The sequence below is a fragment of the Podarcis filfolensis genome (genome assembly GCF_964270895.1).
Source record: "Podarcis filfolensis genome assembly, chromosome: 1".
NCBI lineage: Eukaryota > Metazoa > Chordata > Lepidosauria > Squamata > Lacertidae > Podarcis > Podarcis filfolensis.
Window position 1 is genome coordinate 34905154 of NC_139604.1, and position 18650 is coordinate 34923803.

Consider the following 18650-nt stretch of genomic DNA (forward strand, 5'->3'; position numbering starts at 1 on the left):
TTGTCTGAGAGAGTGAAGTTTATGTTGTTCCATCTCTTTAGGTCTTTGTTAATTTGTCACCACAGGGGCTTGTAGTTGTGGAGGTATAATTTATTGAGGTTTCTGGTTATTTGTACCCCTAGGTATCTGAAATTGGTGTGGCAAAGTTTTACCTTGGTGGCATTAGTGAGGGTTTTTTTTGGATGTGAGGAGGGGTTTTACTGCTGGATTGTTTAATTTTTTTGGGATGTGAGGAGGGGTGTTGAAGCACATGGCCTCCGACTTTGCAAAATTTACCTGTAGGCCCGATACCGTTGCGAATGTGTTGAGTTCTCTGATTAGGGATGTTGCTGTGTTTATGGGGTCTGGTGTTGTGACCATTAGGTAATCTGTGAAGAGCTCTAATTTATAGGTTCTGACTTTTCTTTCCATTCCCTTGATGTCTATGGCTGCTCAGATTTGGATTGCTAAAGGTTCCAGAGCCAGGGTGAATAAGAAGGGAGACAGTGGGCATCCTTGTTTTGTGCCTCTCTGGATTGCTATAATATTAGAGTCCATACTGTTAGCCCTGCATTTTGCTGAGGCTTGGGAGTATATTTGTTTGAGAATTTGTAGGAAGTTGGGGCCAAATTTCATGTTAGTTAGTACTGCTAACAGGTATTTCCATTCTAAGCAATCAAAAGCTTTGAGGATGTCTAGGGACATAATTGTCAGTGGGAGTTTAGTTGCCTTACTGTGTTTAATCAGGTTCAGTAATGTCCTGATGGGGTCTGTTATATTGTAACCAGGGACAAAGCCAGTCTGGTCTGGGGCTATTAACTTGTGTAAGAAGATTTTTAGGTGGTTGGCCAAGACTCATGTGAATATCTTGTAGTCTTGGTTTATTAATGAGATTGGGCAGTATGATTCTATTTTGAGGCTGTATTTCAGTGGTTTGGGGATGGAGACTGTTTTGGAGTAGGTCCAGATTTTGGGGATGGGTCCCCCTTTTATGATATCATTAAATAGGCGCGTCATGTAGGGCATCAGTGCTTCTTTGAATTTCTTATAGAATTCTGCTGTAAAGCCATCTGGGCCTAGGGCTTGGTTTGGTTTCAGGTTTTTGAGGACCGCATCTATTTCCTCTGGGGTGATAGGACTGTTTATGAATTCCTGTTCCTCATCAGTTAAGGAAGGCATAGTCAGTCCTGCTAGGAATTTTCTGATTTCCTCCTCAGGTGGGTTATGGGAGGTATATAGGTTGGAGAAGAATTCTGCAAATTCTGAGGTTATTTCTTTGGGGGAGAAATTTATGCTGCCATCTTTTTTGGTGACACAGTGTATTCTTGTTCTGAGTGTTCTTTTCCTACATCTATTTGCTAGTAGTCTGGAGTTTTTCCCTCCATATTCATAGAAGTGTTCTTTAGAGTATAGAAAGCTGATCATTGTTTTGTTGATTTATAGAGAGTCTAGTTCTCTCCTTTTTTGTTCTATAAGTTGAAGGAGTTTTTTGGAACCTGTTTGTTTGTAGCGTAATGAGAGAGCTGTGATGTCTTGTTCTATTTTGCTAATTTTTGAGGAGGTTTGTTTTTTAAGGAATGCTTTCTCTTTTATGCAAGCTCCTCTGGTGACCGCTTTCATTGCGTCCCATAGGAGGGGGATTGTTATATTGTCTACATCGTTTTCCTTGAAGTAGTTTTGGTGAGACTCTCTCTAATTTGTTTGTAGTTAGGATGGAACTGAAGGACCATGCTGGGGTGGTTTGTGTCTCCTCTCCTATTTTAACGGTGACTTCTACTGGGGTGTGATCTGTGATCTGAATGTTGACTCCACTGAGGGGATCAGACCATGTGTAAGCAGAATGCTGTCCAGTCTGGACACTGTACTGGATTGGAATGTGTGGCTGGTGTCTCCCGGGTTTTGCTCACCCCAAATGTTGTAGAGACCCCTGTTTTTTAAACATTTTTAGTAACTTGTAAGAGTCCCTAGTTGTTGGGGGATTTCCTTTGCAGGAAGGTTGCCCATGGGGTTGTAGGGTGGATGCCTTTCAAGGATATGCCTTTCATATTTAGGTTGAGGTCACCTCCTAGGATTGCTTCCCCTTCGGAGAAGGAGAGGAACTTGTTTAGTGTTTTCTACAAAAGCAGACTTTGAGGGGCACATGATGGGGCTGCAGGCAGTGGACAGGAAAGTGAAATCCCACTGTGAAAGCAGAAGTCTGCTTGCATTGCATTGGAAGACACTCTATGGTAATTAGAAATAGAAGTGTAAAAATATACTAGGGCAGGGATGGGGAGCCTTTTCCAGTCAGGGGGACACATTGCCTTGTATGCAAACTTCCAGGGGCCACATGCCGGTGGGGACCCAAGGTAAAAATGGGCAGGGGCAAGAGATTTGACTCTTACCTTTATACAATGGACTATATTTCATCCACACAAAAGTTAAGAGGTTTTTTCAATACCTCATCACCATCCTCTATGCAGGCAAGCAAGAGAATGTTATTACAGTTTCAGGAGAGATTTCTGCGGAGCAATGGAGCAGAGTTGGTGAGGGATGTGGCTTAGGAGGAGTTCCAAAGACTAGATAGAGAGGTCTGCATTTGCCCCAGGTATGAAGTTCCCTATCCCTGGACCAGGGCATAAGGTTAGGAAGCAAGCTCACAAGACAAAACTCTCGAGGGTCAGGCAGCCTTAATACTTTGCTTCTACGAAAACAACATTGCGTAACATGGTAAATGCTATAAAATAAGGCACACGTTTTGCTTAAAGCAACGGCATCTATTCCCAGTGCTTTTGTCTTTCCAGGGGGTACTCAAGAGCATGCAGAACTGGCACCTCTTTTGTTGTTGTTGTTAAAAAGTGTGACACTTACTGTAAACAACTTCATGGTGAGTACCGGCACCTATTTTTCAAGAAAAAAAGCGCTGTCTATTCCGAGTGTGCATATATGCGATGGGCAAACTGCTTTCATTAACTACATAGTATATTTAATCATCTGCCCATTTTATCCATGCCGAACAATTTATTAACAATTCTTCTAGAATAGTTATGGGGGACCTCCCTCCCTTTTGCGGCTCTGAGTTGAAATGCCAAATTAAGACTGACAGGCAAGCAGGCAAGAATGGGCACCGATCAATTCCACATGTTTTTTGGCATCTTAAGTATCCCCAATGTTATGCATTAACTCTACAATGCAGGGAGAGCAGAATATTTTAAGCTGGTTGAGCTGCTTTGTGATCTATCTGTGGACAGTTTTTGGATGCCAACCAGAATATATTAGCATTTTCCTGCAGAATGTTCTGGTTTGCTTCCAAAAATCATTTCCAAGCAAAGAATTCTCTCTCTGTGGAGGCCACACTCTTTTGCAGCGTTTTCCAACCAGCATTCTTTTTATTCTGGTGTTAATGGTAATATTTGAGCTAGGTTGAAATCACTATCCTCAGGTTGTAGCCACTAATATAAATTGTAGGAGCACAATATTTACAAAAAAGAAAGCAAGCATCAATCTTTTCCATTGGCTGTGGACCAGTTCCAGGCATTCTTGGATGAGATTTATTTTCTAGATCCATTTCAATTAGAGTTAAAGCCCAATTTTGGCACAGAAACTGCATTGATCACCTTGCATGATGACCCTTGCTGGGACAGAGACAAGGAGAGTGGGTGCCTGTCTATTCTCAATGTTGTCTCTGTAGTTTTTGACTCCATCAGCCATGGTACCTTCAGGAGCAGCTATCTGAGCTGGGGTAGAGGGCACTGCTTTGAGTTGCTCCCAATCCTTCTTGGATGGCCATTTTCAGATAGTGGTGCTTGCAGGTGTTGCTCTGCCCTTGGAGCTTTCTGTAGGATTCAGTACTATCCCCCGTGCTGTTTAACATCTACATGGTGTGTACCGTCACTTACAAATATTAGTAATTTTTATTGAAGATTTTCTTGGGTTACAATAGTATGTGCATTGTCTCTTTTTTTCAGGCCATAGAACCATTTCTATTGATCAGTTGCATTCAGTGTGAGACATTAATGTAGTATACAGTATAAGTTGGTGGAGAAGTGGGAGGGTAGAAAAGCTTACATTCTTTTACTTAGTGTATGTGTGGGGGTTTTGTGTCAGCATCACTTGGGTAGGTTCTCTTTCTATTCATTTGTTATTTCCCTTGGCAGTGAGAGAGGTTGGTGGGGGCAAGGCATAGTTGGTTGTCTTTAATTGACTGCAGTAAGATTTGTTTGTGCGTGGCGTGGGGGGGGGAGTATTGTTGAGTCAAGTTAGCCATATTGATTCATATGCTATTGGTGGGTTTTTGTTGGCTTTTCAGGCCACGTATGTAATAAAGGGGAGGGTAAGGTGTCCTCTTTTATTTGTCCCCATGTCAGTCTGTAGGTTAGCTTTTCTAGTAAGGCTGTTTTCCCATACGATTTGATACCAGTGGTCCATGTTCACTCCTGACAAGTCTCTTCAGTGTCTAGCTATAGTGCTTCTGGCTGCTGTAATTAGGTGGGTTAGGAGCTCTTTATAGTGTGAGTGCACATTATTGTCTTGGAAAATATGCAATAGGGATAGTTCTGGGATGGGATCCAATATCTGTTTGGATATTTTGCCTATTTCTTGTAAGATTGCTGTCCAGAAAGGTTGGATTTGGGGGCATTCCCACCATATGTGGAGGGTATGTGCCTGTAGAGGTATAAATGATTTTAAATAAATAAGCAAACACCAGGTCTTAGTTGATACTCTGTATATTTGTACAATAAAAAGAAAGCTTGGCACACAACTTTGCTCCTTAGAGCTAAGTAGTACAAAGAGAGTGTGAGGATTGTAGAAAGAAAAATCATTCAAACATGCCATGTTTAAAACATTATTTATTTATAGAATGTACAAAATTTACAACATTAACAAGTCTGAGCACTATTTACACAGGAATACATCCACAGAAGGTTACAAAAACAGTAGAAAGGATAATAACCAGGAGATTTTGCACAAATATGGCTTCAGATGATCATGCTTTTACTTAGACACATTTCAATATTTTTTTTCACAGCGTAAAAATCTAAAATTCAGAATGAAATACAAATGCAGAGATACAAATTTAGTAACACCATCATGCTTAGACTGCAAAATTTTCAAATTAAGATTTCAAAGTGTGGTCCAATTCAATGGTTACAGAGCAGTATAATAAGTTTCCTGAGTGATGTATCACATTATAATAACCACAGCTTTCACAGACAGGACAATTCAGTCATTCTTGCTTGTGAAGAAGTGCTTAACCACATGGTTCAATCGTGCAACAACGAACAACTGACTACCTTTTCAGAGATCACAATGTATGCAACACATCTCTTTGTAAGACACAATGCGAACAATTCTCTTAGTGATTAACATGTAGACCAGCTCTATCACATAGAGACTGTTTAAAATAGCATCCCCATGAGGTGCTTGCTACACTCTTAATGTGTAGGATGGCACTCACCTGTTTCATGCTAGCCGTATTGGTGCAGAAACTCTCCTTATGACCTAGTCACATTACTTCATAGCAGTGGTGTGGCGAGGGCACACAGGGATGCCATTGCTATCTGCCTCCATATCGTGAGTGCACAAGTGTGGTATGTAGATAACTTCTAAGTGCCTTGCAATCCTTTCACATTTCTATAATATGGAAAGTGCTTTCCAAATTACTGATGCAACATGACTTAAAGAGCATATAAATCGAACATATATTTTGGCACACAGTTTCAGCCCCAGTCATGACTTTGGTGAGTTGAGGGGTACTCTATGATACAAGCTCAAGTAGTACAGAAGATTAAAAGCTGGCGGAAGTGACATCTTCCTGTCCAATCCCAACCATTTTAGTGGTATGCCACAACATTGGATGAGCAGTCCCAATTGTCAGTCTTGCATCCCTTTGAATTGAAGTTATATTTGAACTAGATTTTACACGGGGCCTCAGGAAAAGGGAATGTCAGATCTGTGGTGTATGAAATTAGAGGTTATGGATTAAAATGTATATGATGTAAGAAACAAACAAGCCATTGCTTGCAGAGGGACATGGCCGGGCTGGATCCCAGGAAGAAGAGGAGGGAGGCGAGTTTTACTGCCCCCCCACCTCCAAAAAAGCCACTCCTGAGGGTCAAGGTGACTTCTAAAATGGAGTAAGTGAGAATTGACCAAAATTGGATGGAGACACCTTGTTTTCAAATATATTCCTTGAAATTTCAATAACCCCTATTTATGGCCGTTAGCAGAATAATGTAAGTTAGTCACACAACTAAATGCATCTCATTGCTTTCAATGGGACTTCATGACTAATTTTATCAACATCATGATGTCTCACATTGCCAATGGATCTGACTCCCAACTGATCCCCCTAGCCATGAAATGTGCAGTGTACATGGGACTTTGAACCAGGACTGCTGAAAAAAATAGTGAAAATTACTTCTAGGTAGTTGCCTCCAGTTCAGACTCCTGTGTGCGCCTTGATGCATAAATGGATAGTATGGCCTGTTCTTATAATAGAAGCAGCAGGTTTACATTTATTTATACACATACATCCCACACACAAAGTCCTGCAACAAATACGAGAGTTCATGTTTTCATAAAGTAGCTGAATTACAAATATTTTAGGATTTGGGTGTGTGTCTACAAACACAGCACAGAATATGAGGCTGGTAGATGCTGGTTTGTTTGCTTTGGACAGAAGTTTTTATGAAGCACTTAGGATTTAGAAAAGGTTTCATATTGGAATACATTTGATCACAGTTCCCTATTCCCATTTTCCCCTCCCCGCTCCCCTTGGTTTACAGCAAGAATATGCGTTGTAACTTGGAAAAGTGCCAGGTCCCCGTGGATCAGCATTAGCCAAACATAATAAAAAGCCAAAGACAACTCATAAAAATCACTATAACTCATGATTACACGGCTGTTCATTGTATATAAAATCCCACTGATCCTTTATACTGTCATAAGGCAGTGACACATATTTGAATTAGCTTCAGCTTTACTTCCCTACCCCCGCAGCACTAGTCTAAAAAAATTGTCATTGTCACATATAGGCTGAAAACACATATCATAGCAAGTCATGGTTGTTTTGTGGGAACACACCATGATACCCACTTCTCAAGTGGGAGTGACAAACCGTGATGATCCCCAACATATGAACCAAGGTTAGCTGGTGTTTTGCTCCAGTTAGGATTTGATGTTACACCAGAGGACCACATCTCATTGCCTCCACTCACTAGTGAACAAGAAAGAAGTGGGAGCTACACATTCTGCACTTTCACAGTAAGCAATCAACCATGGTTTGCCATGACATACTAACAGCCCATGCACTGCCCATAGCTGCTTAACAATAGAACACTGTATAACGTGTCACCAATCCTGATCATGTCATAAAAAAATAAATACTGTGATCTAGTATGTAAAATAAACCCTCTGATGTGCCAAAAGTATTGTCTGGATTAGTAAAACACATTTCAGTGGAAGCATTTCCTTAGTGAAAAGAAATTTGTCCACAACGTTCCTCGGTCAAGAAGTTCCGATCCAAACTCGGATTCTCATTAGACATTTTGTAGGTGAGTCCTACTGACCCATGACAGCAGCCTAACAATGCCCAATGTGCAGCTTTTAAGGGGCTCCAATGCACACAACCAGCATCGATCACAGGGACGGATCCACAAAGGAAATGGGGATGTATCTGTAAAGCACATCAAAACTGGGTTTGCAACATGTGCAGTGCCCTCCTGGGAAAGTTTACTCAGAGGAATGTCCCACTGGATCAGAGAGGTGCGCACAGAGTGTGCAGGACTCTACTCAGAAAGCCTCATTGAGTTCAATGGTCTTCACCCTTGGGGAAGTGTATACAGGACAGAAAGTCTTACTCTATGAACTGGTTAAATTTAAAGCCTTTTGAAATACAGGCAGTTCCCCGTTTGCACAGGGGTGGCATTCCAGGTCATTGCGTGAATTCACGTGAAATTGGAAACCCATTGAAAAAGCCTGCAAACACACTGTTCTACCTTTTTAGTGATGTCTTTCTGAAGTTTCCAGGTTTGGGGCTGTGCATGTGTGTGCTGCCCTAAATGGCCTCAGCCCAGTATGCCTGAAGGAGCGTCTCTACCCCCCATCGTTCTGCCTGGACATTGAGGTCCAGCGCCGAGGGCCTTCTGGCGGTTCCTTTACTGTGAGAAGCGAAGTTACAGGGAACCAGGCAGAGGGCCTTCTTGGTAGTGGCGCCCGCCCTGTGGAATGCCCTCCCATCAGATGTCAAGGAAATGAACAACTATCTGACTTTTAGAAGACATCTGAAGGCAGCCCTGTTTAGGGAAGTTTTTAATGTTTGATGTTTTATCGTGGTTTTAATATTCTGTTGGGATTTGCCCAGAGTGGCTGGAGAAACCCAGCCAGATGGGCAGGGTATTAATAATAAATTATTATTATTATCGTACATCCCTAAAACAGGCCTGTATTAAAACAATGACCCAAATTAACTGGGTAACAGATGTGTGAAAGAAAATGCTACTTATTTTGTAAAAAAAGAAAACACTGACCCTTCAAAAAGCAGAAGGTGCAGGAACCATCTTGGAAGAGCCATGGACTTCCTTCATCACACATAAGGAAATGCCTCTAAGCTGGTACCTGTTTTCCATAAATGCATGAATCAAGAATACTTTTCCTTCAAGAGGATCTTTTCATTCATATGCAATAACGTATGCAGTTTATTAAAACTAGAATGATCAATCAACTAATATTTCTTTAGTGCTGTCAGCCGATTAATCAAAAGCCTTTTTTTGCATAGTGGAGTGGCTTCACTGGGGAGCCCTGGTTTTAATTTCTTTACTGTTATGTACAAAACTCTAGATATATTCCCTTCAGAAGTTGAAAGCTACTACTTAGGAAGAAATATACCTTTTCGATCAAGTATTTGCAGTGACCAAAATCTTCTGATTACAAAAGGTTTCCTTCAAATTATTAGAGTTACAACAAAATTCTGTCTTCTTTTTTAAACCAAAGACACAGATTAAAACAAAGGCTTTTTAATCAGCCAAGGCTAAAAGGAATTCAAGACAGCTGACTTTAGAAATGTCACTAAGAAAGAAGGGTTTAAAAACATATATTAAATTAAAGTCATATGTATTCATAAATACTTTCATCCTTGAATGCTTTTCTCAATATGTAAGTGGCACTTTATCCTGGGATGTCTACGTAGCAAAAACTAGCAGGAGACATGCCATTATGACTGGTACACTTTGCAAATGTCTCTGTGTGTGATTTATGGGAGTTGTTGTTGCAAATATGGCATCGCTTGAATTTCTGGGTAATGGCAAGTTACAGATGTTTCCCTCACAACACGAAGTGCAGACCTAGAAAAAAGGAAAAAAAGTATTGGTCAAGAGAACTGCTCCATATGTGAAAAGACCTTCGTCATATTGAGATAACTACATGTTACACTCCAAGTTCCAGGTTTTGGGTTGGTTGGTTTGTTTTTAAATGATAATGGAAATATAAAATAAAATGGAAATTTAGATTACAGAAGTTGCAGGAAAGGGCTAATTTATTTGCCTGTTTCCAGATTCAGGTAGGTAGCCGTGTTGGTCTGACGCAGTCAAAATAGATAAAAAAAATAAACAATTGTCCAGTAGCAACTTAGAGACCAGCTAAGTTTGTTCTTGGTATAAGTTTTCGTGTGCATGCACACCACTTTTGGAACTAGGAAGGACTTTAGTATGCCATTTGGATTTATGGCTTGAAGTTTTGTTTTTAAAGAAAAAACAGCCAAGTTTTTAAAAATCCCACTGGATGTACCCAAGCCCTTTCAGGGTGGGAGAAAATTCAGCTGAATGCAATCCCCACTTGCAACTTGAAGTGGAAAGTGCTACCCCTCTAGAAGCTGCTACTATGCCTAAAATAGTTTTTTTTGGAGCTGAGCTGTATTGTGGTTGGAAAAGTAAGGCTAACCAAAACTCACATAATACAAAATTTCTGTATACAGTGGTACCTCTGGTTACGAACGGAATCTGTTCCAGAGGTCCATTCATAACCGGAAACCGCTCATAACCTGAGGCGCCATTAGCAAAAGCATGCCTCCCGCTGCGTGTGCCTCTCTGGTGTGCAATTTCCGCTTGCATCCCAGGGCAAAGTTCGCAACTGGGAGCGGCTACTTCCGGGTTACCAGAGCTCGTAACCCGCAGTATGTGCAACCAGAGGCGTTCGGAACCAGAGGTACCACTGCAGTCTCAAGAAATTAATAACGAAAACAACCTCCTCTGTTTCCAGATCATTTCCAAATTTCAAAAGAGAAAAAAGACCAGCTGTTGTGAACTTTGGAGAAATCACCCAAGAACCCCATGGAAGATATGACTGGTATGTACAATATTTCTGTTTTAAAAATGAACCAGTTTTATTCACATGATTACAGGTAACCACTTCCAAAAGTTAACTTACCATCACATGCATAAAACCATCTTGGTAGCATCCATACCATAGTTGAGATACATATGTAGGCAGTGCTTTTTTCTGGGGGGATGCAGGGGTATGCATACCCCTAAACATTTTGTGAATCTAAGAATCTAAGTATTTCAATATACCGTATTTTTCGCCCTATAGGACGCACCTAGATTTTTTTGGGGGGGGAATAAAGGGGAAAAAATTATTCCCCCCCCCAGGCGCAGGGCTGGGGCAGGGGAAGCCCGAGCTTTGCCCAACCGCAGCCCCCAGAACGGGACCCAGAGCCATGCCGAAACTGCGCGCAGCTTCGGCATCGCTCTGGGAGCTTGAGGGGCTGGAGGAGGGGGAAGCCCTCCGCCAGCCTCCAAACCAGGTGGGGAGACAGCAGGATGGCGCGCTGTGCCTCTCCGCTGTCCCCTGAGTTTGCGGGGCTGGCGGTGGGGCTCTCCTGAAGCCTGGAGAGCGAGAGCCTGTATTCGCCCCATAGGACGCACACACATTTCCCCTTCATTTTTGGAGGGGAAAAAGTGCGTCCTATAGGGCGAAAAATACGGTGCTGTATTTTTCGTCCCATAGGACGCTCTGTCCCATAGGACGCACCTAGTTTTTTTGGGGGGGGGATAAAGGAAAAATTTTTTTCCTTTATTTCCCCCCCAAAAGCAGGTCGGGGGAACCTAACCAGGTCAAGGAACAGCGGGATGGCGGCGCTGCGCCTCCGTGCTGTCCCCTGAGCTTGTGGGGCTGGCCGATGTATGCCCGGCGCGAGGGGCGCTCTGCTTCAGGGCGCCCCGCCCACCGGGCGGCAGGCAGCTATCCGCAGCGTAGGGAGCCCTGCGGGGAACTCCCACAGGGCTGCCTAGGCTATGGATGTCTTCCTGAAGCCTGGAGAGCGAGAGGGGTCGGTGGGCACCGGCCCCTCTCGCTCTCCAAGCTTCAGCGAAAGCCTGCATTCGCCCCATAGGACGCACCCAGATTTCCCCTTCATTTTTGGAGGGGGAAAAGTGCGTCCTATAGGGCGAAAAATACGGTAAGTAGGAAAATGAGAGTACCCCTAAACATACTTTTTTTTTTTTAAGAAAAAAAGCACTGTATGTAGGATTAGCCTATGGGACAAGGGGTTTCTATTTCCCCAAACTTCCACTTGATAAATGCTTACTTACAACCATCCAGTTTTAATAGCGAATATGCTTACTTAATTTTGGGGTGCCAACAATCCTCACCTCAGTTCCTCCTTTTATGCAACGCTTAATAATTGTTGCCTATCTGAATACAAAACAAAGACACAAAAATAAATCATCCTAACTAAAATGGCCATGTCCCCATTTTGTTGGGTAGATACCCACACGTGGTGTGAAAAAGATCTGTTCTGTGTTGGAGTGAGGGTGGACCAAGGATCGTCCATTTCACTTCTTACCTTCAAACCCTTATGCTGGAGATCTATGCATCCTGTAGACAGGCAATCCTCCAGAGGAACACAGCGCTTGGTAACAGATACACTCTTTCCATTGGCTTCCAGTGTGTGTTGCGTATAGCAGTATCGTGTAGCTGCCAGGACAGGGGAAAAAATTGTTTTTGTAAGAGGTTTCATAGGGCTTTTTGGTTTGGAGAAAAGGCGAGTGAGAGGTTACATGGTAGAAGTTTATAAAATTATACGTGGCATGGAAAAAATGGAGATAAAAAGGTTTCCCCCCCCCCTTTCATAGCACTAGAAATTGAGTGCAAAATGTAAATCTTGGGAAGCTTCCAAGAGAACTTCTGCCTTCATCTATTTTGCACATCTCCTTTACACATTTTCATGAACCAAACCTTTCTTTTAAAAACAAAAGCCTCTAGACTGTACAGTCCAATGCCTCAAAGCTTGCTATCCTGAAGCCATTTACTCATTAACAGCATCCCATTATTTTGCAATCTCTCTCAATGTCTTTGGGGATTTCACATTCTCTAAGAAGTAAGTGAACCCGATTCTGGCTAGGACTAATATCTAGCTAGCGTATACATCATTTTCCGTGTATTTTGATAGCTCAGCTAATGTAGTCATAAGACTATGAGAATAAAAAGGTTATCCAAAAGCTGTGAGTCTAAGCAGCTTGTGGAGCCTTTGCGGCAAAGATAAAAGATGGATTAGATTTTCCACCCAGTCGATTCCAGCCTCCAAATCCCATATTTTGCAGATGTACAGCAATCCCACTGAGAGGAGATGTAAAAGGCTCCCGCTATCTTTCAAAGTAGATAACACAAAAGAGCTTTAATAGAAGCCTAACTATGGCAAGTGCGTCTCAGCTAAATCATCAAAAGCAGGTAGCTTATGAGCTACACTAATGAATTCACGGGAGTAATGGAAACATGAGTCCAAAAATGTAAGCTGTTGTGCAGCCTAATTAGCCACTCTCCTTTAATACCCCAAATCATGTCTCTTTGAAGTTGGGAAATATTTTCAAAAGTCGGTGCTGCTGCTCACTTTATGTTTTATTGAGCAGCTCCTTGTAATACAGCTTTGGGCAGTGTGGCTGCTCCCACAAATCGTTATTCTGCCCCCAAATAGAAAGTTCATGTAAATTGGCTGGAATCTAAGGTATTAATAATAATAATAGTAATAAATTAAATTTCTATACCACCCTTCATCTGAGGATCACAGGGCAGTTTACGATATAAAAACACAAAAATATATAACATACAACACGTCCCCCCAAATAATTCCCCACCCGCTAGTTTAAAAGGCCATAGATTGTTTAATAAGCCAAATTCCTGGGGGAAAAGGAGTGCTTTTGAACGGCACCTAGATACCAGGCAAGCCTCCCTGGTGAGAACATTCCACAAATGGAGAGCCACCACAGAAAAGGCCTGCTCTTGTGTATCCGCAGGGTATTCATTTTAGAAGAGCTTGAGAAAGGGGACACTAGTCCTTCAACTCGCTATAAACTGCATTTACCCACTTCAACCCGCTTTGCCATCTTGCTCTGCTCAGAAAAGTGTGCTGGGTGCTTGGAAAATCCAGTTTCATTCCTCATGGGCAGCATCATTTTCAAGCAACCTGGCAGAGCATAGTATTCCCCCAGCAGCCTTCTCCCATAGCGGGAGCAAAACATGGTGTCTGCCTTCCCTTCTTCCCTGCAAACTAGATTTCCACCGCATTGGCTTCCTTCCAACTAGTTGCCACACTCTGAGCAGGACTGGAATAAAACATCGGAACAGGCATATCTTTGGGCTGTTTTAATTGCTCTGTGTCTACCAGATTCATATTTGATGAGGTAACCCTAGCATCTATATTCACTTGAATTAAAATGCTTCCACAAATTTGCTTCTTCCCTATAGTCTCGTCATTGGGAGCAGAACAACAACACTGTCTGTGGTCATCAAATCTATCCCAGTGGATTAAATGGTAAGGCCAGACCATGTGGAAGTTCTACACCGATCTAGAAGGGACTGCAGATGTTGCTGGCCAGCTTCCAAAGCACTGAAGTCTGAAATAAGACTGAGGAGAAAGATTGCTTCCATATTTGTTTATAAAAGATAGGCTGGTGGATGTGAATGTGGGAGGGAGTTGCTTGAAAGTGAAGAGAGGTTTTGGGGTGAAGGGTCTGAATGGATGAGAGGGAAGGCAGAGGAGCAGTGGATGCACAGGGTGGAGAGTGGACTCAAGTTGAAAGAGATGGGGGTAAGAATACACAGGGGATGATGAGAGGAATCCTACAGGAAGCAGTGAAAGGGACTTCTAGAATGGGTATTTGCAAATTGTTTGTAATGTGCAATCAGTGGGATTACTTTGCTTTTTTGTTTGCTGGTATTTGGTTAATATTGTCTTGGAATACTGTATGTGAAATGTATTCTTGAATTGTTATAACACTGGAACCTCTGTTTTCGAACATAATCTGTTCCAGAAGACCGTTCGACTTCTGAAACATTCGAAAACCAAGGATCAATGGGGCAGTCCGCAAAATCCATTGGAAAAATGGAAAAACATGCAGCGGAAGCCGTTCGACTTCTGAGGCGTGTTCGAAAAAGGAACCAATTCCTTCCGGGTTTTTGGTGTTCTGGTTCCAAATCATTCTGCTTCCGAGATGCTCGAAAACTGAGGTTCCGCTGTACTTTGAAATGTTATGGGATGGCAATTGTGACTGTTGTACATTTAAGGTGTAAACCATCTAGGGTACAGTATACAAATTAAATATGAAATTGGGTTGGTTTGTTTGTGTTTATGTACGCAGCCTTCCCATAACAGGAGTTCTCTGGACAAAAGCAAATGCAAGCCAACATAACGTAATAAAAACTATTTGAAATTAAAGTAAAACTGAGACACAAGAGGCCGAGATTATGAGTTATTTAAAAGGCCTCAAAGCTGCTTCCTTCTCCATAGTGCAGGGGTCAGGTAGTCTGTGGTAGTAGGGCACCTTGAGCAAGCCCAAAATTGGGTGCCCCCAAATGAACCTTCTCAATGATAGGTCTTCTCTACTTTGTACCCCCCTCAGCTAAATCTAGCACAGCAGGGGTAGGAACCTCTGGACTGTGGGCCTAATCAGGCCATGCCTCCTGCCCCATACCTCATTTTATAAAGAATGTCAGGCATGGGACAGGTAAGGACGTGGTTCAGCCAAGTGGGAACTGCTGATCAGCTGATTGTCAGACACAGCCAATCAGCTGATCTGTGAAGCCTTGCATAGTGTTCTCAAAGAAATGAACTGATGGTCAGGCTTGTGCATGATGCCTATGCCTGCTGCAGGCAAAACCAGCTCACCTGAAATCATGATGCAGAGTGATTCACAGGTGGGCAATATTCTGTCCTCAGTACAATTCCTTAGAGGTGGCAGGAAGGCCTATATCTGCTAGAAGAATCTGTGTAGCAAGTTTCAACCACATCTAAGACGAACGCACATTCTGAAAACACTTTCACTGCAAACACACAGCTCATTTACCTCTTGGGCAATAGATATCTGGAGCCCACTGGTTGCAGTCATAGTTGTCGACTGCTTCTTCACAGGTGAAACACTTGAATCCCCCAGGATACGGAGTAGCTGGGAAACAAAAACAAAAAAAGCCACAGCTACATTAACATCAACAATCCATTTGGAACATTGTTTAAGGGGTGGGTGAGAATAGAAACAAATGTTTGTACAAGATTTACACAAAAGTTGAACATTATCGGTGATGTGATCTGGAGTTCCATGTTTCTGCCTTGCCATTTATCCTCAGAAAAACCTTCAGATGAAAAAGAATGTCAAGCCAAAACAAGAACAGTATTTTCTTGGCCGAAGAAAAATAATATATGGCAAGGGTAGCCTGGGCTTATTTTCAGCTGGAACTCAGTTCTGGCACCTCTCAGGTGGGCGCCATTGCCATCAGAAGAGACCGAGGAAGGTGTTCATGGTGAATTTTGGCACCTCTTTTTTTAGAAAAATAACATAGTGCCTTCTTGTCTGCCCCAGACAGCAAGGGCCATGGGAGTGATGGAAGCTGCAGATCAACACATAGAAGCTGCACTGTGCTGTTATTCCTGCTCTGGGGATTGAGCCTCCGAGAACCAGTTTGCATAGTAACTGAAACGGCTGCTCTTTCGGGGTATGGCTCCAGATCTGCCATTTCAGGCACTATCCAAATCAAGGTAGAATTTGTATTGAACAGAAGCACACCAGCAGCAGCAGCACCTGTTCGAAAAGTGCCCAACAAGAATAGAAGGGGAAAGAGAGAAACTGAACAGGAGAAAAACAATTGTGTGTACCCCAAAATGCTTCACCACTCATTTGTGGTATTTCATAGCACTCTTCAAAATCTTCAAACCAGAACCTCCTACTGCAAAGCAAGAGAAAAGCAGCTTGGCTATACAACTACATGAGCAACTCCAGGAGAAACATTAAATAGATCCCCAGCTGTGTGCCTGATTTTCCTGCAGACCTTCCTTGCCCCAAATAAGCTATATTAAGTGGAACAGCTGATTGAAGGCTGGTTAGATGTCATTCTGCGAGAGGCAATTGCCCTGCTGCTTTCTCCAGCAAGGCAGTTCCATGGGTGGAATTCCACTCAAGGCATGCATCAATCTAACCTTTTGGATTCAGAAGCCTTTCAAGTAGCCACCGACATGATGGACATAATGTTAAGAAAGGTCTACTGAAAGGGAGGGGAAAGCAGCAATCCAAATACCCCTCCTCAATGCAGCAAACTTGAAGAGCCACCGGATTAGGCAACAGAGCAGGGGGCAGCTGAAAAGTGAAAAATGGACTGACAGCAAGTACCTATCTGCAGGATCAGTAGATACTGTTCCTGACTCTAATCAATCCCTGTATTCAGAAAGTGACATTTTATTCTCTCTGCATATCTGCACTACAGACCCGCAGCACAAGCCTATGCATGTCTCCCGTGAAGTGCCACTGAATTCAAGGAGGCTGACTTCCCAAGTAAATGTATATAGAACTGTAGCCTTAAACTGGTTCAATAGCAATTTCCTGTCTCTGGGAATTGCGGAAACTGCAGCTAAGGTGGGGCTGGGGAAGAGTGTGCGCTAGGGAGCTCTAGCAGAAAACTATCAACACCTTCACCATCTCCCGTTAAGAAGTGCCCTGATGGATCAGTCAACAACTAATCTAGTCCAGCATTCAGTTCTCAGAATGCCAGAATTCTTTGAGGAAAATCAATAGACAACTTAAAACAGATATAAAAAGATAATGTACATTTGCAACTAAACCCTAATGATGCATCTACAGTGACCCCTCTACATTAATTTAGCCAGTTAATTGAGAGAAATAAATGGCATTCAAAAGGGATGGGGGAAATAAATATCATAGTCTCACATTTGTCATAGCCAATAGAGATTTGGAGACCAGGCTACAGGGACGAAATTGCCGTGCAGATGTGGGAGCTATGCTTGCTTTCAAGAAAGAGGTAGAAAAATGCAAACTTTGCTTCTCAAACAACTTGAGCAACATAAAGCATCACAGTTAATCTCTGCTTTTCAGGAACACTGTTCACTACACAGCCACTGGCAGATTATGTCTCCCCAAACCCAAACCTCAGAAAAGCCTAAATGAAAACATATAGACTTTTGCTACTGTGTTCTCTAGAAGCCATCACAAAAGTGATTGCTTTCTTCCTCCTGGGAAAAATGAAAACCTGTTACAGTGATTGTAACATTGGCAAGCAGCCTATATCAACTCCATATATCATACTACCATTGCTGGCTTACAAAATGTGCCTTGGGCCTTGGAACGCAAACACTCCTACAGTTCCGTTCTGTGTTCTGAGAATGAACCAGTATCTTACGAAAGAAAGGAACGAAGTCTTTCTATGTTACACAAAGCCTAGAAAAAAATTCCTTGACGCCTACATTCTCCAGCACCCATAAATCTGGTGCTAAGGCTCAGAATTTTAGTGCCAGCATAGTAAAAACAAACAAACACCCTTTTTAAAAACTGGCTTTGCATAATGTGATGTGCATGCAGGCACAGATAATCTACTGTGACCGAACTTTCACAAGATGGGGAAAATACCGCCATACTTTGCAAGGTTGTTGTAAGTATTTTACAAGCAGTATACTATTCATGTAATGGGAGCTCATTCAGATCTGGATTTCTCAAGTGCCCATGAAGGCCAAGTTAATGTCACAAGTTAATTGTAGGATGTACATGCTGGCCAGGCCTTGGTCTCAGGGATTGCGACAAAGCTAGCTGCTTTGGGCTATAGCAAGAATAACCAGAGTGGATTGTGCATCCTTCGTGGATACATAGGGGGACAATGTTATGGGGCAGTCCAAAGGGACCCAAAGTCCAGGTTTTGTGCATCGGCCTCTGAATCTTCTGCCCTTATGATCTTAAAAACACACACAGAGACAGAATTTTTATGAAAACTTTGCTTAAACAGGGTGGCTTTCCTTCTAAACATCAGACTCCTTTTGCATCTATATAACAAATGAGTGCATGCAGTTTTTATGTATATTTGTGCCATGGGCCTGGGTCTTTTAAAGCACCTACCAACCCCTGGAATGCAGAAACCCTGTTCATGGGACCTGGACCAATAGCACAGATTCCACAGTCTTCAACTCTTCCTATAATACTTGAATTAAGCATGTTAAGAGATCAGGGCTCAAGCAGAAGGGCAGCATTGCTCCTCTCCTGTGTTCAGAGGGAAGATGTTGCTCAGCACTGTGACTCCTTGATGTTATACCTCCAGTCTGTAGGCAAGAGACACATACATGCAAAGCTAAGAAGGGCTGCAAGAAAAAACCTCCAGGAGGTGCCTGGTAATTTCTTTGCTTCTGCTTTTCCCCCTCCTTGTACTGA

At 42.5% G+C, this 18650-nt stretch overlaps 1 protein-coding gene across 2 annotated transcripts in view; it reads right to left on the reverse strand.

Annotated features, from left to right (window-relative positions):
• Positions 1-4790: 4790 nt before the first annotated feature.
• Positions 4791-18650, reverse strand: part of LYPD6 (LY6/PLAUR domain containing 6) — a 56194-nt gene continuing 42334 nt past the window's right edge. For both annotated transcript variants that reach the window (XM_083579922.1, XM_083579923.1), the window contains exons 3-5: positions 15297-15395; positions 11801-11931; positions 4791-9302 (exon numbers count right to left, since the gene is read on the reverse strand). In XM_083579922.1, coding sequence (XP_083436048.1) covers positions 9141-9302; positions 11801-11931; positions 15297-15395 — 392 coding nt within the window. In that variant the 3' untranslated portion in view covers positions 4791-9140. The remainder of the gene's footprint in view (positions 9303-11800; positions 11932-15296; positions 15396-18650) is intronic.